Consider the following 19,584-nt stretch of genomic DNA (forward strand, 5'->3'; position numbering starts at 1 on the left):
CTTGAAGCATTGTAACATACTTCTCAATTCATTTTTAATTCTTTTTAGTTTGGAGAAGGAACGTTCCCCACTCATTTGAAAATATGTCGTCAATGTTGTTTTCTTTCAAAAGTTGATATATTTTTTTAACATAGAATTGGTTCCCTCATTTTCACTGTCCACATTTTTCAAGTATTCTGTTAGGGAGCCACCGTGGTACAATGGTTAGCATGCCCGTCTTGCATACACAAGGTCGTGGGTTCGATTCCTGCTTCGACATAACACCAGCGGTGGATTATACCACCTCAAAAATGCTGGTGGCATTTCTAAGTGTTTCAAAGCTTCTCTAAGTTGTTTCTCTGCAATGTGGAACGCCGTTCGGACTCGGCTATAAAAAGTAGGTCCCTTGTCATTGAACTTAACACGGAATCGGGCAGCACTCAGTGATAAGAGAGAAGTTCACCAATGTGGTATCACAATGGACTGAATAATCGAAGTGAGCCTGATACTTCGGGCTGCCACCTAAACTAACCTATCTCTTTCTCATTAACATCTTCATAATAAAATTCAGCAATTTGGCAGGAACTAGGGGCCCTTATCTATCGCGGTGCCCTGGGCACGTGCCCAGTGGGAAAGAGGGGTCTACCAAGCAGTGTTACCGTTGGAAATTTTGAAAAAGTCGCAAACAAAAGTCGCATAATGATAAAAAGGTCGCTTATATTTGTGATGACTTTTTATTACAAAAATCGTTCTTAAAATAACACGAAAACAATAAAGCAACAGTCCCTTTAACACAAAAATATATTTTACCAACTTATTGTAAGATAAAATCCAGTAAAACGAAAACTTGCAAGAGAGTAAATTTTTTCCCTGCTAAAATTAGCAGAAATGTACGCGAATGCCATCCAGTACCAATTTACCATCAGCCAATTTAAAGCTTCTAATTCAATTAAAATAATAATAAACACTTCTAATTGAAATATGTTGCACGTATACGTCATAATCATATGTGATTTGTTTATGACAAACTCTTGTAAGTTTTTACTGGCAAAAACTTGCAACTTCACTATTTCTCAAATTTCACATTTCGTCGTTTTTTTATTGCATACCATTTCACCCACTATATCCGTTATAGTACCAAGTAATTTTTAATCATTTTCACAAATTTTTACTGCGAATCGTTCGTTTACTCCAAAAGAGAGCCAGAGAGATCTCTTTTGGAGTAAACGAACGATTCGCAGTAAAAATTTGTGAAAATGATTAAAAATTACTTGGTACTATAACGGATATAGTGGGTGAAATGGTATGCAATAAAAAAACGACTGAACAAACCAGAACACCGTATAGGTTAGGTATCGTAGATTAGGTGCCCATTGTGATACTATACGTGATTTACTTCTCTCTTATTAATGAGTGCTTCTATGGGTAACTCAATGACAAGTGAACTCCTTTTTATAGCCGAGTCCGAACGGCATTTCAGACTGCGGTGAAGTACTTAGAGAAGCTTTAAAACACTCAGCATCCACCGCTGAAACACATTTTTCTGTTTGGTCGAAACTGGGGTTCAATCCATGACCTAGGAGGCCCATTGCACAAAGGTGGCTCCCACGTAAGGCGCACGTCGATGAATTCCCATTTATAAAAATTGCTTCAAATTGAAGCACCTTGTTTTAAAAAAGTCGCATGACATCAGAAAGGTTGCAAAATGCGACTAAAGTCGCACAACGGTAACACTGCTGCCAAGGAGCTGCTCCGCACGCAAAAAAATAATTCTTTCCTCCCAAACGAAATTTTAGACAAACAAAGTTCGTTTCTTATTTGCTTTTCGCTGTAAGGAAGTGTATTTGGAAGAAAAGTATATACTTTGTGTGATAAACATTTATTCTTTTCCAGGATGTAACAACAATTTCATATAGACTAACTAAAAAAAATTTTTTCTTGCTAATTGCATTTTCCTTCACATCTTTCTCACATCCACGAGTTTTTTTAGTTCTTAACACCTTTTCCTGTAATACCAACAATGTAGAAGAAATTATACGAATTTATAAATTTTTAAAATTTTTTTACCTTTCGCCTGGACGGAGAATCGAACCGTGGACCATGCACGTTGTAAGCCAACACACTAACCACTGAGCTATGTACCTGTTATCGTCATCAATAGATAAATATCCATATATGTTATATTTATATAGCATAGCTTGCGGCGCCCACGAACCGAATAAACAAAGTTTATTTAACAGAAACAAACATTTAGTTTGTTTGGGTTCGATCCCTGCTTCGGCCAAAGTTTTTTTTTGCTTTTGTTTTTTTTTTTTAAATATATTCCAGATATATGCGGAAGATTCCGCAAAAAAATGTTCAACATTACATTGTACTATATTAAATTTTGAACTGTAAAATGTGTTTTATTAAAGACCAAAAGTCAGAAAAGAACAGTGTTTGATATAAACGAAATGGACTCTGTTGTTGTTTCAAAAATAACTTTTTTTATTGAAAAAATAAAAACTTTGTAACAAACGATTTTTTTTGGTGATAAAAGTTTAAAATTTTCGAAGCAATTCAAAAAACTCTAACAAAAGAAAAACGTTTTCGGTACACGTTTTCCAAACGTTTTTTTTCTTTGCGTGCGTTTGCATGAAAGTGGCCAGTTACTGTTGGACTTTTACAGAATAAGGTTGGCACTAAAAAATGCCAAAGTGTTGATCATCTCAATAACGGGAATGACCCAAAATATCACAGAGCAGATTTGTCGGGCGTTTAATGGCTGTTATTCTACCAAAGGTAGCCCATTGGAACAAATCTATTACTTTAAAGATTATGGTATTGATTCCAAACAAAAGATGCGGCATCTTTAAAATAAACACATTTGCTTTAAATCTAGGACGAACAAAATTAAAATTAGGATACAGATCTCATTTATCGAATATCCTTTTACGATACATATAGTAACAAAACTATTTACACGCAAAGAAAAAAAAAATACACGTTTGGAAAACGGGTACCGAAAACATTTTTCTTTTGTTGGAGTTTTTTGAATTTCTTCGAAAATTTTAAACTTTATCACAAAAAAAAAATAGTTTGTTACAAAATTTTTTATTTTTTCAATAAAACAAATATTTTTGAACAAACACCACACTCCATTTCGTTTATGTCAAGCAATGTTCTTTTCTGGCCTCAAGTCTTTAATAAGACACACTTTATAGTTTCATAGTAAAAATTCAATATATAAGTATGTAAAGTTGAACACCTTTTCGGAATCTTCCGAACATATCTGGAATATTTGTAAGAAAAAATTAAAAAAAAAATAACTTTTTGGTGTTCGGTCGAAGCAGGAATCGAACCCAGAACCCTTGGTATGCAAGGCAACCACTGCTCCACGGTGCCCAAATAAATGTATGTTTATGTTAATTTCAAGACGACTTTTTTCTACCAAAATTCGTTTTCTTTACTTTAAGAAAATTTTGTCAGTTCAAAGACATACGACTACTCGTATAACGGGAGATGCAAATTTCTAAGATTTATACCCAAAGTTTAATGATTTTTTTTAATTTCTTTTAATTAAAATTTCATATTAGGTCAATATTTTATTCAGTGTACGTAAAATTATTAGTTACAAAATGGCTCAAATTAAATAACAAAATAATTCACCCAGAAAAAAGTGCCTTCGAAACTAAAGGAAAAAATTTTCATCAATATAGTTTATCCATTTTATTTCCATTAAGGTACATTTTTGTGAAAAATAATAAAATTTACTCGTTTCAGTAAAAAAATCCTAAACTGTAAGCAGTTAGGATTAGTTCATTAACTAGAATAAGGCATGGAATTTTACTCATACTATTTTCTTCGCTGGGTATAAGAATTTACTACTGAAAAAGAAAATTTTATTCACCGATAACAAAGCATTCGTAAAAATAAACAAAAACCGAACTAAAACCAAGTTTCTTCAAAATTAGTAAAATTTCTTATAAAATGATAATTGCGACTTCCTTTATAATAGAAAGTTTTTCATACATACGAACAACACTTGGCATAGAAAAATATTTTAGTTCATTCGTACTAAGAAGTATGCAATCCTTTCAAAACATAAGGAAACACACTTGTTAGAATATAGGAAATTTTCCTAAATTTCTATTGTCTACCTGTAATCGATACCTGTCATCGTAATCGATGTGTTTGCGCGTGGGTGTAATCGATATATTTGCGCGTCGGTTGTTTTTTAGTTGGAATCGCGTTGTTTCGGAGAGATTGTTAAAAAATAATATGGTAAAATAATATAATAAATAACAAATAAAATATATAAAATATCTGTTATTTTAAATTAGTGAGAAAAAATTTCGTTTTTTAAATAAATCTATCAATGTTCGTGATAGTGTATAAAGAAAGAAAACACCAGCAGAATAACAACCCTTTCATTTGTCTTCATTTTGGAATCTTCAATTATCAGGTAATATTCAGTGACGCTAACCTTTTGCAACAAAAATGTTTTATGATTTTTTATATTTGTAGGTATTGAAATTGTAAAAGGAGGACAAAATCGTTAGGCAGCAACTTATTAAAAGTGAAAAATACAAGAAGAAGAAAAAGTGCTTTTACAGTTGATAATATCACACGGAAATTGGAAATAGTGGAATAATAAATTAATATTTCAAAGAGATTCGATGCTGTTGATTCTTAATAAATATATTCAATATATTAATAAAACATGTCTTTTATTGAAGATAAAATTGCTTATAGAAATAAATAAAATTGTATTGAAAAACGAAGGTAAGCAGTTCTAATTATGAAGTGGAAGTTTTACCACAAATGTGTAAGATTTGTCGAAATGAATGAAAAAATTTCAATAAAATCATTCCATATATGAATTCAAATTAGTTAAATTTTTTCATTCTGTAGTATAGTGGTATATAAATATAGGAAAATGTTAACTAATATATGGAATGCATTATTCCTAATTTCTACGAAAATCACATCGTTCAAACAAATAAAAATGTCTTTGGCGCTATACGAAGTTCAACTTTCTTCACAATGAGTTCATTTTAACTTAAAGAAGGGGTCACTTTTTTCTGGGTGTTGAAACAAAGTGAACTCTTTGGATTTGGTTGGGTTATTTTTCAGTGTACAAAAGAAAATAAATTTTTCCTTTTGGAACATAGACCCCATACCCTTTAAAAAGAAATATAAGAGTAGATTGATGAACTCTTAAGATTTTTTTTTGTCATTTTGTGTACATACCTATAGGCACCACCCATTAATTTATTAATAACTAAGCCAATATCGTGTAACGTATACACGTATCCTTTGGGTATATGAGGACGAACATCGCGTAAAATATAGCTGAAATGATATGAGAACAAACAGAGAAAAATAATTTTAGATCCAAGCAACGAGCGTAGCTATTTTCTCAATTAATAGTAAATGGAATGGTGATTGAATTTCTTGGGATGCTTACCCTAAAGTATTTGCTGGACCATGTTTGGTATTGTAAAGTTCCTCAAGGCGTGGTATTGTCAGAAATTTTTTCATTGATACTCCATTTTCTAAAAGTAATTTAACAAAATCGATTCTATCATGTTCGAGTGCCTGCATCATAGCCTCATCCAGAGCTCCTTTGATGGTAAAGAAAACGAAATAATGCCACAAGCAAAAACGTACGCATTGAAATGTTTATCCGGAAAAATGATGGGAAATAGATGGAAAGAAAATTATTGAAATTTTATTCAAATCCTCATCTCAGTGGAATCAATTGCATGGCCAAATAGCTATTTAAGTGTCATTGCTATTGTCCTATTAACTATGTCTTCATTTTTGCCTCCAGGGTTGATGGGAAGACGGTTGCTACTCCGCCCATCGAAAAACTTACCATTTGGCCATTCCTGACCGTAGACAAAAATTTCACTACGCGCTATATCCACTCGATTCCAGGTCAATGCCAAGCTCAATTGTTCTGGCGGACTTAAGTGTTGTGATTTGAAGAGGGCCGTTAAGATGGTTTGATCCAATTCCTGTGCTTCGCCTTCGGGTTTCTCTTGAATGCGGAATATTGTTATCTATTACAGGATGTATGCAAAAAATAAAGAAAAACGTACAGTAAATACTTTAATCTATCAATAAATATGTAATAACATTAAAAGAATAACAAAAACAATTATACACGGTCAAAAGTTCGGCCAGACCGAATATTATGTTCCCTCCACCATGGATAGCGTTCACAGTGTCATCCACAGTCGAAGTACTTGCGATATGGTAATAGTTATCGATTGTAAAGTATAGTTTTATAAACATCGTCTAAAGCAAACCCATACCATTCCAACGAATGCAAAACCGTGGAAATCGGTTCATACGTTCTGGAGTTATAGCGCCAGGAAGGAAAACCCGTCTTATTTTTATATAGTAGATTATAGACCGATGTGTACAAATTTGTACATGGTGATTAAAGGGATATACTAACAGCGCGTCCAAATTTCAACCTTATGTAGTAGAAAGTTGTTCATAATTTTATAGACTACATTTCAATAGTTCAAGAGCTATAGTCTAAAAACGGAAAAATCGGATTTTTGGGATTTTGAGCATGAAGATGAAAATGTTTCGACTTAATATACTCAGTATTTTTGTTGGCCAATTCAAGAGCTACAACTTTGCTCAATACTGCAAAAAAAATCACAGGATTTTTCGAGCTATGACCATGGACAATTGCAAAAAGTGACAAAAATCGAATTTGGCGAAAAAACTTTAGAGTATCATAAAAAAAGAACTGCAACCAATCTAGAAAAGTCCTGAAATTACTTTTCATCTCTCATCAAGTACTTTCGGCTGGGATAAGTAATTTTTTGTTTGGAGTCAAAATGTTGAAGTTTGCGTCACAGTGTAATTAAGAATCGATATGGACCAATCTTTGCATGGGCATATTCTTACATCATGAATCAAATTACAACCGTATCGGATTAAATTTGCTATAGCAAACGGCTCTGTAAGTCAAATCTGGGCGTCGATTTGTATGAGGGCTGTATCAAAACGTGATCCGATACAAAGACAATAAACTAAGGAAGATAGGAAATTAGCTTGCGTCATACCAAATGTTGCATTTACCATGTTAGTTCCATACATGTTTTGTCATTTTTTATAGTACAAAGTATCAAGTCGATAGCTTGTTTCGTTCGGAAGTTAGCGTGATCAAAGATTAAAATTGTAGGAAGATAGGAAATTATCTACTGAGGAGATCGAACCATTTACCAGATTAGTTTAATACTCGAACCCAACGCGTATACGAAAAGTATTGACATAGCATTAAAATGCAAATAAAGAGAAATTAAGTGCACGAAATAAATTTCTATAAAGGGGAAATTGTTATTTTTTTTCTTGTTGCCTATAATTTAACATTGCTTCATTAAGAAAATTAAATTTTTATTTAAAAAATAAAAACGAAAAAAAATTAAAAGATTACAAACATGTATTAAACTAATCTGGCAAATGCAACATTTGGTATGACGCAAGCCAATTTCCTATCTTCCTCAAATCTATAATCATTGAGCGTGATTTCAACAGACGGACGGACATCGCTAAATCGACTCAGTTCCACAATGACCAATGTGTTATACCCAGTAAAAATAGAGATTTTAATTTGTTACTAAAATAACCAGAAAAAGTGAGATTTGTTCCACAAACAGATTTTTTCAACTTGCGATGAAGGCCTTTTGAACAAGTAATATAAAATGTACTGTTTGGCCATTTTAAGAGAAAAATTAAAACTTACACAACTAAGAGTTAAAAAAATAAATCTGTACTGAACGAAAAGGACCACTCGCCTGGTCTGAAACATCTATAGTTAGGAGCATTGGCGTTGCAATTGGAGAAATTTTAAAATAGTTGCGAAGTTAATGGAAAGTTAACTTTTGCAAAAGTCGACAAACTTTGAAAGCATCCAAGGGCCGAAATATGGACTTTTCGATTCTCATTACAATCCCTATTAGCCGGTACAATTCTGCAGGATTACATGACGTTTGTGGCCTTCCTCGTCCCTTCTTCAATATTGAGCCTAAAATTCTGCTCACTGTCCGATGTAACTGCGAACTATTTTCAATACTCATCGACAGAAAATTTAAAATTTTCCTCTTACTACTAGTTCCACATATCTACACTCGAAACAAAGTTTACTTGGATCCAATGATTTTGACCTTCCCTTGAGGATTTTGGTATTGATTAAGTTAGTGGTAGATAGAGACTTATCTACTTTTAACTTAAGAATCGATAAAATTCAAATTAGGATATAGATCTCATTAATAATAGTAATAATAAAGCAATTCACGTACAAACAAATTTTGAATATCCAAATTACAACAGAACAGAAGTAAACATTGAAGCATACTTAAAAAAAAAAAAAAAAAATTTAAGCCAAGATTATAAACTTTCTTTTAATTAAAATTTCACTATTTTAAAGAAACTTGTTCATAATATTATCTAAATTCAACATACTAAAATAAATGTTTTGTAATCTTTAATAACATGTAAATATCGTCGAAAAAATTTTGTTCGACTCTGACTCCGGCCAAACCTAGATTTTGAAAAAATTTTTGTATTTTTGTAACTAAACATATATTTACTAAAATGTTATTCCATTGAGTTCTTCAATCGATCAATGTCTGTAATTGGGGTGCAACTTCCAAAAATGGAGATTGTTCTATGTTTTCTAGAAAATTATCCACAACCAAAAAATAATTCTTTCCTCCCAAACGAAATTTTAGACAAACAAAGATCGTTTCTCATTTGATTTTCGCTGTAAGGAAGTTTATTTGCAAGAAAAGTATATACTTTTTGTGATAAACGTTTATTGTTTTCCAGAATGTAAAAACAATTTCATAAAGACTAACTAAAAAAAAAAACAATCTTTTCTTGCTAATTGCATTTTCCCTCACTTCTTTCTCACTTCAACGAGGGTTTTTAGTTCTTAGCACCTTTTTCTGTAATACAAACAATGGAGAAAAAATTATTCGATTTTATAAATTTTTACCTTTCGCCTGGAAAAAGAATCGAAGCGCGGACCATGCAATTTGTAAGCCAAAGCACTATCCACCGGGCTACGTAGCTATTATTGTCATCAATTGGCAATTATCATTATAAGTTGTATTTATATAGTATAGTTTGCGGCGCCCACGAGCCGATTAAACAAATTTTATTTGACAAAAACATACATTTAGTTGGGCACCGTGGAGCAGTGGTTGGTACGTCCGCCTTACATACCAAAGTTCCTGGTTATATTCCAGATATGTTCGGAAGATTCCGAAAAGATGTTCAACATTACATACTACTATATTAAATTTTAACCCTTTCACTACCGAATAAAACCTAATGTTAAAAACTTTCATTTTTCCTCTGTTTCTATTTGTACCAACAGCATGTAGAAAAAATATTGCAATTTGGAAGGCCTACCTCAATTATTTATAAAGCTATATGTATTTGTTCTGAAAACTTAATTCTTGAATTGTGACCAAATGGTCATACGAAACTAAAGTCTATTTGGCCTGTAATATCTGCTGAAGTGTTGGAAAAAAATCAAAAAAGAACCTGAAATAATATAGGCTATAGTTTTAACATGAATATCCATTTACTAGAGACGTACAGTAAAGACTTTGTCTCAAAATTGTGTATTTTTCGTTTATTGTCCAGAAATATAATGAAAATACATTTTAGTGCCCAGCAATTTGGAAAATATTTATAGCTTATTTAGATAAGAGCCTCTACTTTAAAATATCATCGAGAAATAAATTTAAACTATGTGGGGAGTTAGAGTTTGGAGTCGTTTTCGAATGTCCTCTGTAGTGGACATCGGTAGTGAAAGGGTTAACTAGTCAAGAAAGAACAGTGCTTGGTATAAACGAAATGGACTGTGTTGTTGGTTTACAAAATATTTTTTTTTATTGAAAAAATAAAAATTTTGTAACAAACGAATTATTTTGGTGATAAAAGTTTAAAATTGTCGAAGAAATTCAAAAAAAACTCTAACAGAAGAAAAACGTTTTCCAAATGTTTTCTTTTTTCTTTGCGTGCACCACCATTAAACTCTATTTGTAACATTTTTAAATATTGATCTCAATTTTTAATTGTTATTTATTTTAGTTGTAGACTTCACGCCCATATAAACCGATCTTCCGATGTGGTTTCTTGAGCATTCAGGTTAGGTTAGTCTGCACCCAAAGAAAAAATATTTTCCTAAGGAACGAAATTTCCTCTTGACATAAAGTATTTTCGTTGAGAGTAAATAAACCCGAATTCATGACAAACGTTGTAACAATGGTCTCTAATAAGTTTTATTTGCTTCAAAAGAAAATTATTGAGCGTTAAAACAAATCTCCGTTCCTCAGAAAAGAAAACTCTTCTTTCAGTGTGGTGGTACCAGAAGGTCTAAAATTTTTCACCAGCCTGAAATTTTCATATCGTTTTCCAGTATTTGCGGGCCTTAATAAAATATTTTAAATACTAGTCCTGTCGGTTCAGATTTTGATATAGCCTTACGTAGACATATTCTTTTGAGCATAGAAGCCTCCACATTCATTAGTGTGTTTTTATAGATATCGACTATTTATACCATGCGCCACATTGTAGACAAGGGTATTATATTTGAGTCCCATCGACTCCAAATTTGCCACAAGAAGGTGTTTCGGGTCAGAATAAAACCCAATTGAGTTTGGAAAAAATCAGTTCAGATTTAGATATAGCTCCCATATATCTCTCGCTTATATGGCCCAGAAGCCAGAGTTTTACCTCGATTTACTTAAAATTTTGCACAAGGACCCATAAATCATAAATACACTTTGTGAAAATGCATAAAAATGGCTTTAGATTTGTTTTTTTTTTTTTGCCTTATTTTGCAGTGTTTGATAAAAATTTTGTTGTTATTATAAAAAAATGTTTCTTCAAACGAAATGTTTTATTATTTTATTTCACAAGTATGATTTATTATTTTTTGACATTCCCAATAGCGACACTTTATTTGAGTGTATAAATACCCCTAGAATTGTAAATGTGTCGAAGTTTTAAATATTTTTATTTTGCACCAACAAGAGAAAGTTATTACTTCTACAAAAAGGGACACTTTGATAGTATGGCCTAAAAAATTTAATTTCTTAAAGATATTGGCTTAGTCAAAAATTGTTTTTAATGAAAGATTTTCATTAACTTTCCTTTCCGACTTTCGACTTTCCTTATTTGTTATACTATAATACCAATATAGCCCGATACCAGGGTTTTACTTCTTACCCCCATTTTCTGGAAGCTCGGTTAGTGCTACGTTAGCTAACGAACTTTTAAACCGTACTATGGATATGTTTGTCATCTTGCCTATATATTCCCTACGCCAGTTAGGAATTTAACTGCTAAAAATTTTTCTGTTAGAGTTAACCGGAGAGAAGATATTTCGATTTTACTTTCTGTTAACTGGGAGTTAAAGTCTAACCGAGATACATGAAAATGGCCGTTAAACTTCTTAGAGCTAAATTACCACTTTACTACTTTTTTATTTTATTATTTCGCTAAAAAAAAAAACAATATTTATATTATTTGGTGTCTGTTCATATTAGACGGGGCCTACATAATCTATATAGAGATTTATGTCATAATTGAATTTATTGACAATATGAGCCAATTAGCCTAAATTTGTTTTAGACCTCTAAAATGCTAAGGTTTATCGGTATACAATAGGCGTCAAATGTCAAATTTAGAGCTCTTTTAAACACATAGATAAATAAAATAATTTATATCGATTCATTTTTGATAGAGGGTACACCTTGGTATTAGAAATGAGTGTTATTAAAATGCGATTTAGTTATATTACCAGAAGGCGAAGTTTAGACTGATGAAAAATGCTGCAGTCGGATTCGAGCAAAAATGGCTCGACTCCACAGCCCCGGTAGTAGTAAGAACTGTTTGTGGCTAAGATAATAGAATATATAGACCCATGTATTCTTTTATTAATAGGCATCTCCAGTGAAACTATGAAGATACGCTCTGGATCCGAATTAGAGCGATTTTCCGATTTGCATATGAAGGTTAGTTTAGGTGAGGTATGGTGGCAGCTCGTTATTTTGGACTCACTTAGACAGGTCTGATTCCCATGAATATTTATGTTTAAGGACGATCTGAACTTTGTACAGTGGTCCCCAAGGGGATCATAATTTACAGAATGGTCTACGAGATTCTGAGAAAACTCGGTGTGACAGAGTAGCCTACACAAACAATTTTCTGAATTTTCACGGATTAATTGATCCAATTAATTTTTTGGTTAAAATTTCTTCAATCACGAAAATGATAGTTTCAGTAAGAGAATTTGTTAGAAATTAAAAATATACTCGTTTAAAAAAATAATTGATTTCTTATTGATTCAATTAATTATTGATTCAATTAAAAATGTCATTGTTTTTTTTTTCTATTGGGACGCCCAATTTTTGATTGAACATCATATTCGTTTTCTATAAAAGTTTTATTTATTCAATTAAGAAATTAATTATTTGATTGTTTTGTAAGGTTTTAAGAGTGCATATTTAGAACTTTCATATGCACTAAAAAAAAAAAATAAACTCTCTATTTCACTAAAGCCAATTTAATAATCTTTTGCGTACGTTAGTTAAATGAACTAAAAAAACGGGGAAAATTTATACAAAAATTTAGTATAAAGATTTACTAAATTCGTATTTCTCACAAAATAGTTCAATATTTCTTTAAATTTTTAAATTTTACTGCAAATGAGTCCATCATCGTATGTCACAAACGACATTCTTGCAATTTTGAACTCTAATTTTTTGCTTCAAACTACACATTTTTCTTTAACAAGTGAAAAAAATTATTTATGTGTAATTCTTGAATTTGTCGAAAAATATTTACTTATTTTTGTGATAAATATCGGCATGATGCCAGCGTTTGTAATACTGTTTAGTTAAAATTTTCTACAAATATTCAAAATTTTCTAAAATTAACCAAAAGTTTTCTTCCTGGTGGGTTCACTGGTTTTTCAGTGTGTGTTTTCCGATTCTGGTTATGTTTGGATTTTCTTTCTTTGATTATACAGTGCACTCGCGGTAACGTGAACTAATTAAAACCAAGAGAGTTCACGTTAGCGAACTGCAGCGAATTTCAGAACAAAACATATCCGTGAGTTTTACACATTCTAGCGTGATAGTCTTTTATTATTGTTATTAGTAATATTAAAACCTTAATTTAATGTTATGAAAAAAATTAAAAAAAGAGATTGGAAAAATATCAGTGCGTATGGAATTATAAAGCAATATAAATTAATAATTCAAATTCACGAAAAAAAGCTAAACTAGATCACTAAAAAATTCCGCGAGTGTATATGAAATTTTATTTGGCATTGTTAATCTGCCTTTAACGTCTAATTTCATGTTTTTCAGCGTTACAGAGTAGTTAGTGTAAGAAAAAGTGTGTTCACGTTAGGCGGTGTTCCGTTACCGCGAGTGCACTGTATTTGGATTGGGGCGCCCAATTTTTGATTGGACATCACTTTCGTTTTCGATAAAAGTTTTATTTATACAATTAACAAATTAATTATATGATTGTTTTGTAATTTTTTTGAGAGTGCACATTTAGAACTTTCTTATGTGTTTTCCGATACTGATTATATTTGGATTTTTCTTTGGATTTAAGCCAAATTTTAAAAGTTTCGTTTCATTTACAATTTTTAAATTTATAATTTTATATACTTCATCTTATTGTAAGAATGTGTTGTATTGTTTTAGCGATCAATTTCTCCCTTGCTTTTATTCTAGGAATATTTTAATAGTTTTTCTTCTCCTTTTGCGTGTAAGTATCATTCTATTCATAATATGGTGAGAGCTACTAAATTTGAATTCTGTTTACAGTTTGCAACTAATTTCGAAAATATTGTTAATTTGCAAACTATGTACAAATTTAGCAGCAATTCCATCAATTGATTCTCATAATGTTCGTTCACTTTCGTATCCAATCTTTAAAAGGTATAACACTATTGCTCTTCCTTGCATATGAAAATTATGTAGTAAAACAAACAAAAATAATCCAAACAATAATGATATAAATTTGACTTCGCATCATTCGCTAACAAAATCTACTTAAAATTTCATACAACGAAAACCATTCTTACCAAATTTTTATTTCGCGTGCATTGCAGCAATTCCTGATAAAGTTTTTCTGCTTGATCTGAGCCCACTTCAAATGTCTTCTGTATCGTGCCAATGAGATAGTCTCGCATAGACTCCAATACGGGTTGTTCCTCACCATCGGAAGCATATCTGCAAAATATAAAAATCAATGAGGTTAAATTTAAGCGCCAAATAAATTTCACGATGTAAATGAAAATCACATTTTCAGCATTTTTAAATAACAAATGCAAGTGAATTGAAATAATAATAATAATAAATGAAATTTTTTAAAGAGGTTTTAACCAGCACAATTTATAAATATAATTTTATGGACGAAGGTCAAATAGAATACAACACAAAAGGCAAATCTTGTGGAATTGGTCAACTTAATTAATTAACCGAAAAAAATGCCGCCTCATTGACATAATCATTCACAAATAAGCAACCCTCTGTCCGACAAGAGGATTATTAAGAATTTTTAAGTTTGATCTGCAATCAACGTTTGCAAGTAAAATTGAAAGATGTTGAAACGAAATCTTTATTTTACAAACAGCCTTTATACTGAAATTGCCACTTGAATGTGAAAATATTTCTTTTCTACAACCCACAAAAACATAGCATTCATGAAGGACAACGAAATTGGAGTAGAAGGAGAAAAATCCGTGATAATCGTCAAGCATTATTTGTACCCCTACAGAACTATCGTCAACATTAAAGATTTGTACGCTCACGCAGGAAAATTTGATTCACTCACGAGTACAAATAACGGTCGGTTTTCGGATTTAGCTTCGTTTCCAGAAACAGTTAGTTAAATATATTTCGAATAAAATGAGCTTTAGTTCATTACAATCGGTGCACAACTTTTGGTTTTGTTCACGATTTACTGAATTGATATAAATCGCGATTTCCGTATAAAAATAAAATTTTTTAATGGGTAAGTGTTTGAATGTAATAAGTTAGTTTTTTATGGTTCTGTTGATGAAGAACGGAATATTGTTTTTAAAGTTATTTGGGATGCTGAATCCAAATCTGCACTTGGTTTTTTTCTATCAGCTAGAATTTTCGAGATATACTGTTATGTTAAAAACTAAGGCACTTCCGCTACATATATTGGAATAACTTGAACAACCGTTTTCACCATATTAAATTTAAAAAATCCCAAACAATATTCTCTTTATGCCGTGCTTACATTGTTTTTCAATTTTCCAAGTAGTTTTGGAGATATCGTTCAAGTTTTGAACAAAAAATTAAAATGTTTAACTAAAACAAAATATTTGTTCTTTAAAAATTCCTAAAAATAAAATAGGACAAAAATTAGAGTTTTGGTCTAGAAACAGTTAGTTAAATATATTTCGAATAAAATGATCTTTATTTCACTATAATCGGTGCACAACTTTTGATTTTGTTTTAATGAATCGATATAAATCGTGATTTCCATACATGTTCCATGTCCGTCTGTTCAATTCAAATCACGTTAACTTCCGAACGAAATAAGCTATCGACAACTTGGCACAAGTAGTTGTTATTGATGTAGGTCGGATGGTATTGCAAATGGGCCATATCGGACCACTTTTACGTATAGCCACCATATAAACCGACTCTCATATTTGTCATTCGGAGCCTCTTGGAAGAGCAAATTTCATCCGATCCGGTCGAAATTTGCAACGCCCTGTAAGAACTAGAGGTCTGCAAAATTCCATTTGTATATGCAGAATACACGTGTACTTGCTATATGAGTACAGCTATTTGAGAGAGTCGCAAAACAATTGGCAAACTTTTTGATGAACACCAAAAACTACAAGTAACTTCTTGTTGGTACTCTGATGTCTTCACTACTAACGAGTATATATTCCTCTTTCGCTCTTATTGAAGTGAACACATAGTGATCACGTCGAGTATGTTGCGAGAACAAAACTGCATAGAGTACTCCATATAAAGGGTGATTCTTTTGAGGTTAGGATTTTCATGCATTAGTATTTGACAGATCACGTGGGATTTCAGACATGGTGTCAAAGAGAAAGATGCTCAGTATGCTTTGACATTTCATCATGAATAGACTTACGATCTGCCACAACGTCGAATTTTCAGTGAATGGGCCCTAGAAAAGTTGGCAGAAAATCCGCTTTTTTATCGACAAATTTTGTTCAGCGATGAGGCTCATTTCTGGTTGAATGGCTACGTAAATAAGCAAAATTGCCGCATTTGGAGTGAAGAGCAACCAGAAGCCGTTCAAGAACTGCCCATGCATCCCGAAAAATGCACTGTTTGGTGTGGTTTGTACGCTGGTGGAATCATTGGACCGTATTTTTTCAAAGATGCTGTTGGACGCAACGTTACGGTGAATGGCGATCGCTATCGTTCGATGCTAACAAACTTTTTGTTGCCAAAAATGGAAGAACTGAACTTGGTTGACATGTGGTTTCAACAAGATGGCGCTACATGCCACACAGCTCGCGATTCTATGGCCATTTTGAGGGAAAACTTCGGAGAACAATTCATCTCAAGAAATGGACCGGTAAGTTGGCCACCAAGATCATGCGATTTGACGCCTTTAGACTATTTTTTGTGGGGCTACGTCAAGTCTAAAGTCTACAGAAATAAGCCAGCAACTATTCCAGCTTTGGAAGACAACATTTCCGAAGAAATTCGGGCTATTCCGGCCGAAATGCTCGAAAAAGTTGCCCAAAATTGGACTTTCCGAATGGACCACCTAAGACGCAGCCGCGGTCAACATTTAAATGAAATTATCTTCAAAAAGTAAATGTCATGGACCAATCTAACGTTTCAAATAAAGAACCGATGAGATTTTGCAAATTTTATGCGTTTTTTTTTTTTTAAAAAGTTATCAAGCTCTTAACAAATCACCCTTTACAACGTGCAGTTTGAGATATACAAAAAACAGTTACTCTTCATGATATATGTTTTCGGTTTGTTATACAGAACGGCTAACGTTGAGGTAAGTGTGTGACATGCGAGGGCGGTTCGGAAACTTCTTAGCCTAACAAAAAAAGAGAATAGTTAGTTTTTAAAAAAATATTTTTATTTTCAAATATAATCTCCTGAAACTTCAATACACTTAGTCCAACGCTTTTCTAGCAATTCTATTCCTTGATTAAAATGGTTTTCCTCAAGGTCTTCAAAATAGTGGTTTACAACTGTATATGCATCTTCATTTGAGGTAAAACGCTTGCCAGCAAGGATTTTTTTTAGATTTGGGAACAAGTAAATGTCACTGGGAGCTAAATCAGGAGAATAAGGTGGGTGGTCAAGCAACTCGTACTTTAATTCGATGATTTTAGCCATTGTTAAAACACTCTTGTGCGCTGGTGCGTTGCCTTGATGAAAAATTATTTTTTTGTGCTGTAAGCCAGGACGTTTTTCTCGAATTTGTACATTTAATTGATCCAAAAGGTTGCAATAGTACTCTGAATTTATTGTTTTGCCTTTTTGCAGATAGTCAATCAATAAAATACCTTTGAACGACTCTTAAAATCCAAACCAAAAATGCGGATGCGTCTTTTTTTAACACCTGTTTCTATATGAAGGAGTTGCCAGATCGAAACAAAATTTAAAATGTGTTCATAACAGAGATGGAAGTTTCCAAAAAAACTTAACTTTTTTCTGTTTATACTGCGCTTTTGTGCTAGGCTAAGAACTTTCCGAACTGCCCTCGTACATACACATATGAAATACGTGACATACATACCTGTGATTAATAGCAATGGAAAGTTTTGCTTCGCACATAACTGAGAAATTCTTGTGGTACCACATGAAGTGAACAGAATGCATGTTGTACTCTTTCTAAAGTACTTACATTTGTATTGTTCCTTGTTTTCGGAACACATATTGTTTCGGATAAGTACTTAAGCAAGTGTTCTCTTGACTTCACTGCTTGCGCTCTGAGAGAGAGTGTATGTACTGTACTAGACAGCGAATTAAATACATGCACTGAAAAGTTATTCGATGCAGACCTCTAGTAACAACCATGCAGAATTTGGTCCATATCAATCGATAATTATATATAGCCCGCATATAAACCGATACCCAGATTTGACTTTCGGATCCTCTAGGAGGAGAAAATTTCATCAGTTTCGGTTGAAATTTTGTAAGCGATGTTGGTATATACCCTCTAACCACCACACAAAATTTGATTTATATCGATTCATTATTATAAATAGTCCCAAGATTTTACTTTTGGAAAACCCTGGAAGAGCAAATTGTATCCGGTCCGCTTGTAGTTTGGTACGTGTAGTTATGTCCTCACACAAACGTGCAAAAATTGATCGTTTTCGGTTGTAATTATATATATATAGCCTTCATATAAACCGCCCACAAGATTCGACTTCAGAAGCCTCATGGAGGAACAAGTTTCATCCGATCCGGTTGATATTTGGTCATCTAACCACGATACGAATATTGGTCCATATGGGATCATAATTATTTATAGACTCCTCTATATAAACCGATCAAAATCCTTTTTAAAATTGTACTCATCATTAATAATTCATGTAATGAAATAATGGTTTATTTCGTTCCTCAGAAAAGGAAACTCTGGTGAATCAGATGTATTCACGACAATGTTGTGCAAAGTACATGCTATAATGCACCTTAGTACTTAAAAAGTTTACTCTTATTTATTTGCCTATCTTTCCTAATCTTCTACAAACATATGCAAAACTACGTGCTTTATGGGTTACTCTTTCCTACACACCAGTCAATATTCGACTTCTCCTGGCGAAAAGTCTTTTGTTACCGGGTTTAATTTACGAATCTGAACTCTTCGCGAATCGTAACTCCGTGAGCAAAAATAGACTTAACGTGGCATTCAATAGTATAGTTCGTTATGTGTATGGGTTACGCAGGACCGATCATGTTTCGCATGTTACAAACTACCTCTTTGGCTTTAGTTTTAATACCCTGCTTAATGTCAAGTCGTTAGTATTTCTACATAAATTTATTTACAAACGGAAACCCGGCTATCTTCTATGATAAAATTCGGTTTACCAGATCTGATAGAACTTTAGGTTAGGTATGGTGACAGCCCGCTACTTCAGGCTCACTTACACTATTCAGGTCATTGTGATACCACAGTTAACGAACGGCATTTCATATTGTGGTGAAACCACTTAGGCAAGCTTTAAAACGCTTAGAAATGTCACCAGCATTACTGAGAGGGATAATCCCTCTGAAAAAAAAAAAAAACTTTTTTGGAGTCTGGTCGAAACTGGAATTGAACCCACGATTCTTTGTGTGTAAGGCGGGCATGATAACCACTGCACCATGGTTGTTTCCATCATTACTAATCTAAATTAACATTATAAACTTAGAGACGAATTAAGCTTCCTTTAACATGAGTTTTATTACTGTCACACCTAGGGCATATAACGAGCGCTGCAGAATTGCATTATATACCACTCACTGTGACATGATCAAAAACCATCACCACCACCAATAAAACTTCACTATTCCCCTTCTCTTTAGC

The 19,584-nt window shown here is 32.7% G+C and overlaps 1 protein-coding gene across 9 annotated transcripts in view; it reads right to left on the reverse strand.

Moving 5' to 3' along the window:
• Trpm (transient receptor potential cation channel, subfamily M) overlaps positions 1-19,584 on the reverse strand; it is a 521,822-nt gene that overhangs the window by 85,319 nt on the left and 416,919 nt on the right. For all 9 annotated transcript variants that reach the window (XM_075313652.1, XM_075313649.1, XM_075313650.1 and 6 more), the window contains 4 exons: positions 14,105-14,252; positions 5,840-6,026; positions 5,429-5,585; positions 5,212-5,313 (listed from right to left, as the gene is read on the reverse strand). In XM_075313652.1, the coding sequence (XP_075169767.1) occupies positions 5,212-5,313; positions 5,429-5,585; positions 5,840-6,026; positions 14,105-14,252 (594 nt within the window). The remainder of the gene's footprint in view (positions 1-5,211; positions 5,314-5,428; positions 5,586-5,839; positions 6,027-14,104; positions 14,253-19,584) is intronic.

This window comes from Haematobia irritans, chromosome 5, assembly GCF_050003625.1.
Source record: "Haematobia irritans isolate KBUSLIRL chromosome 5, ASM5000362v1, whole genome shotgun sequence".
NCBI classification, from domain to species: Eukaryota; Metazoa; Arthropoda; class Insecta; order Diptera; family Muscidae; genus Haematobia; species Haematobia irritans.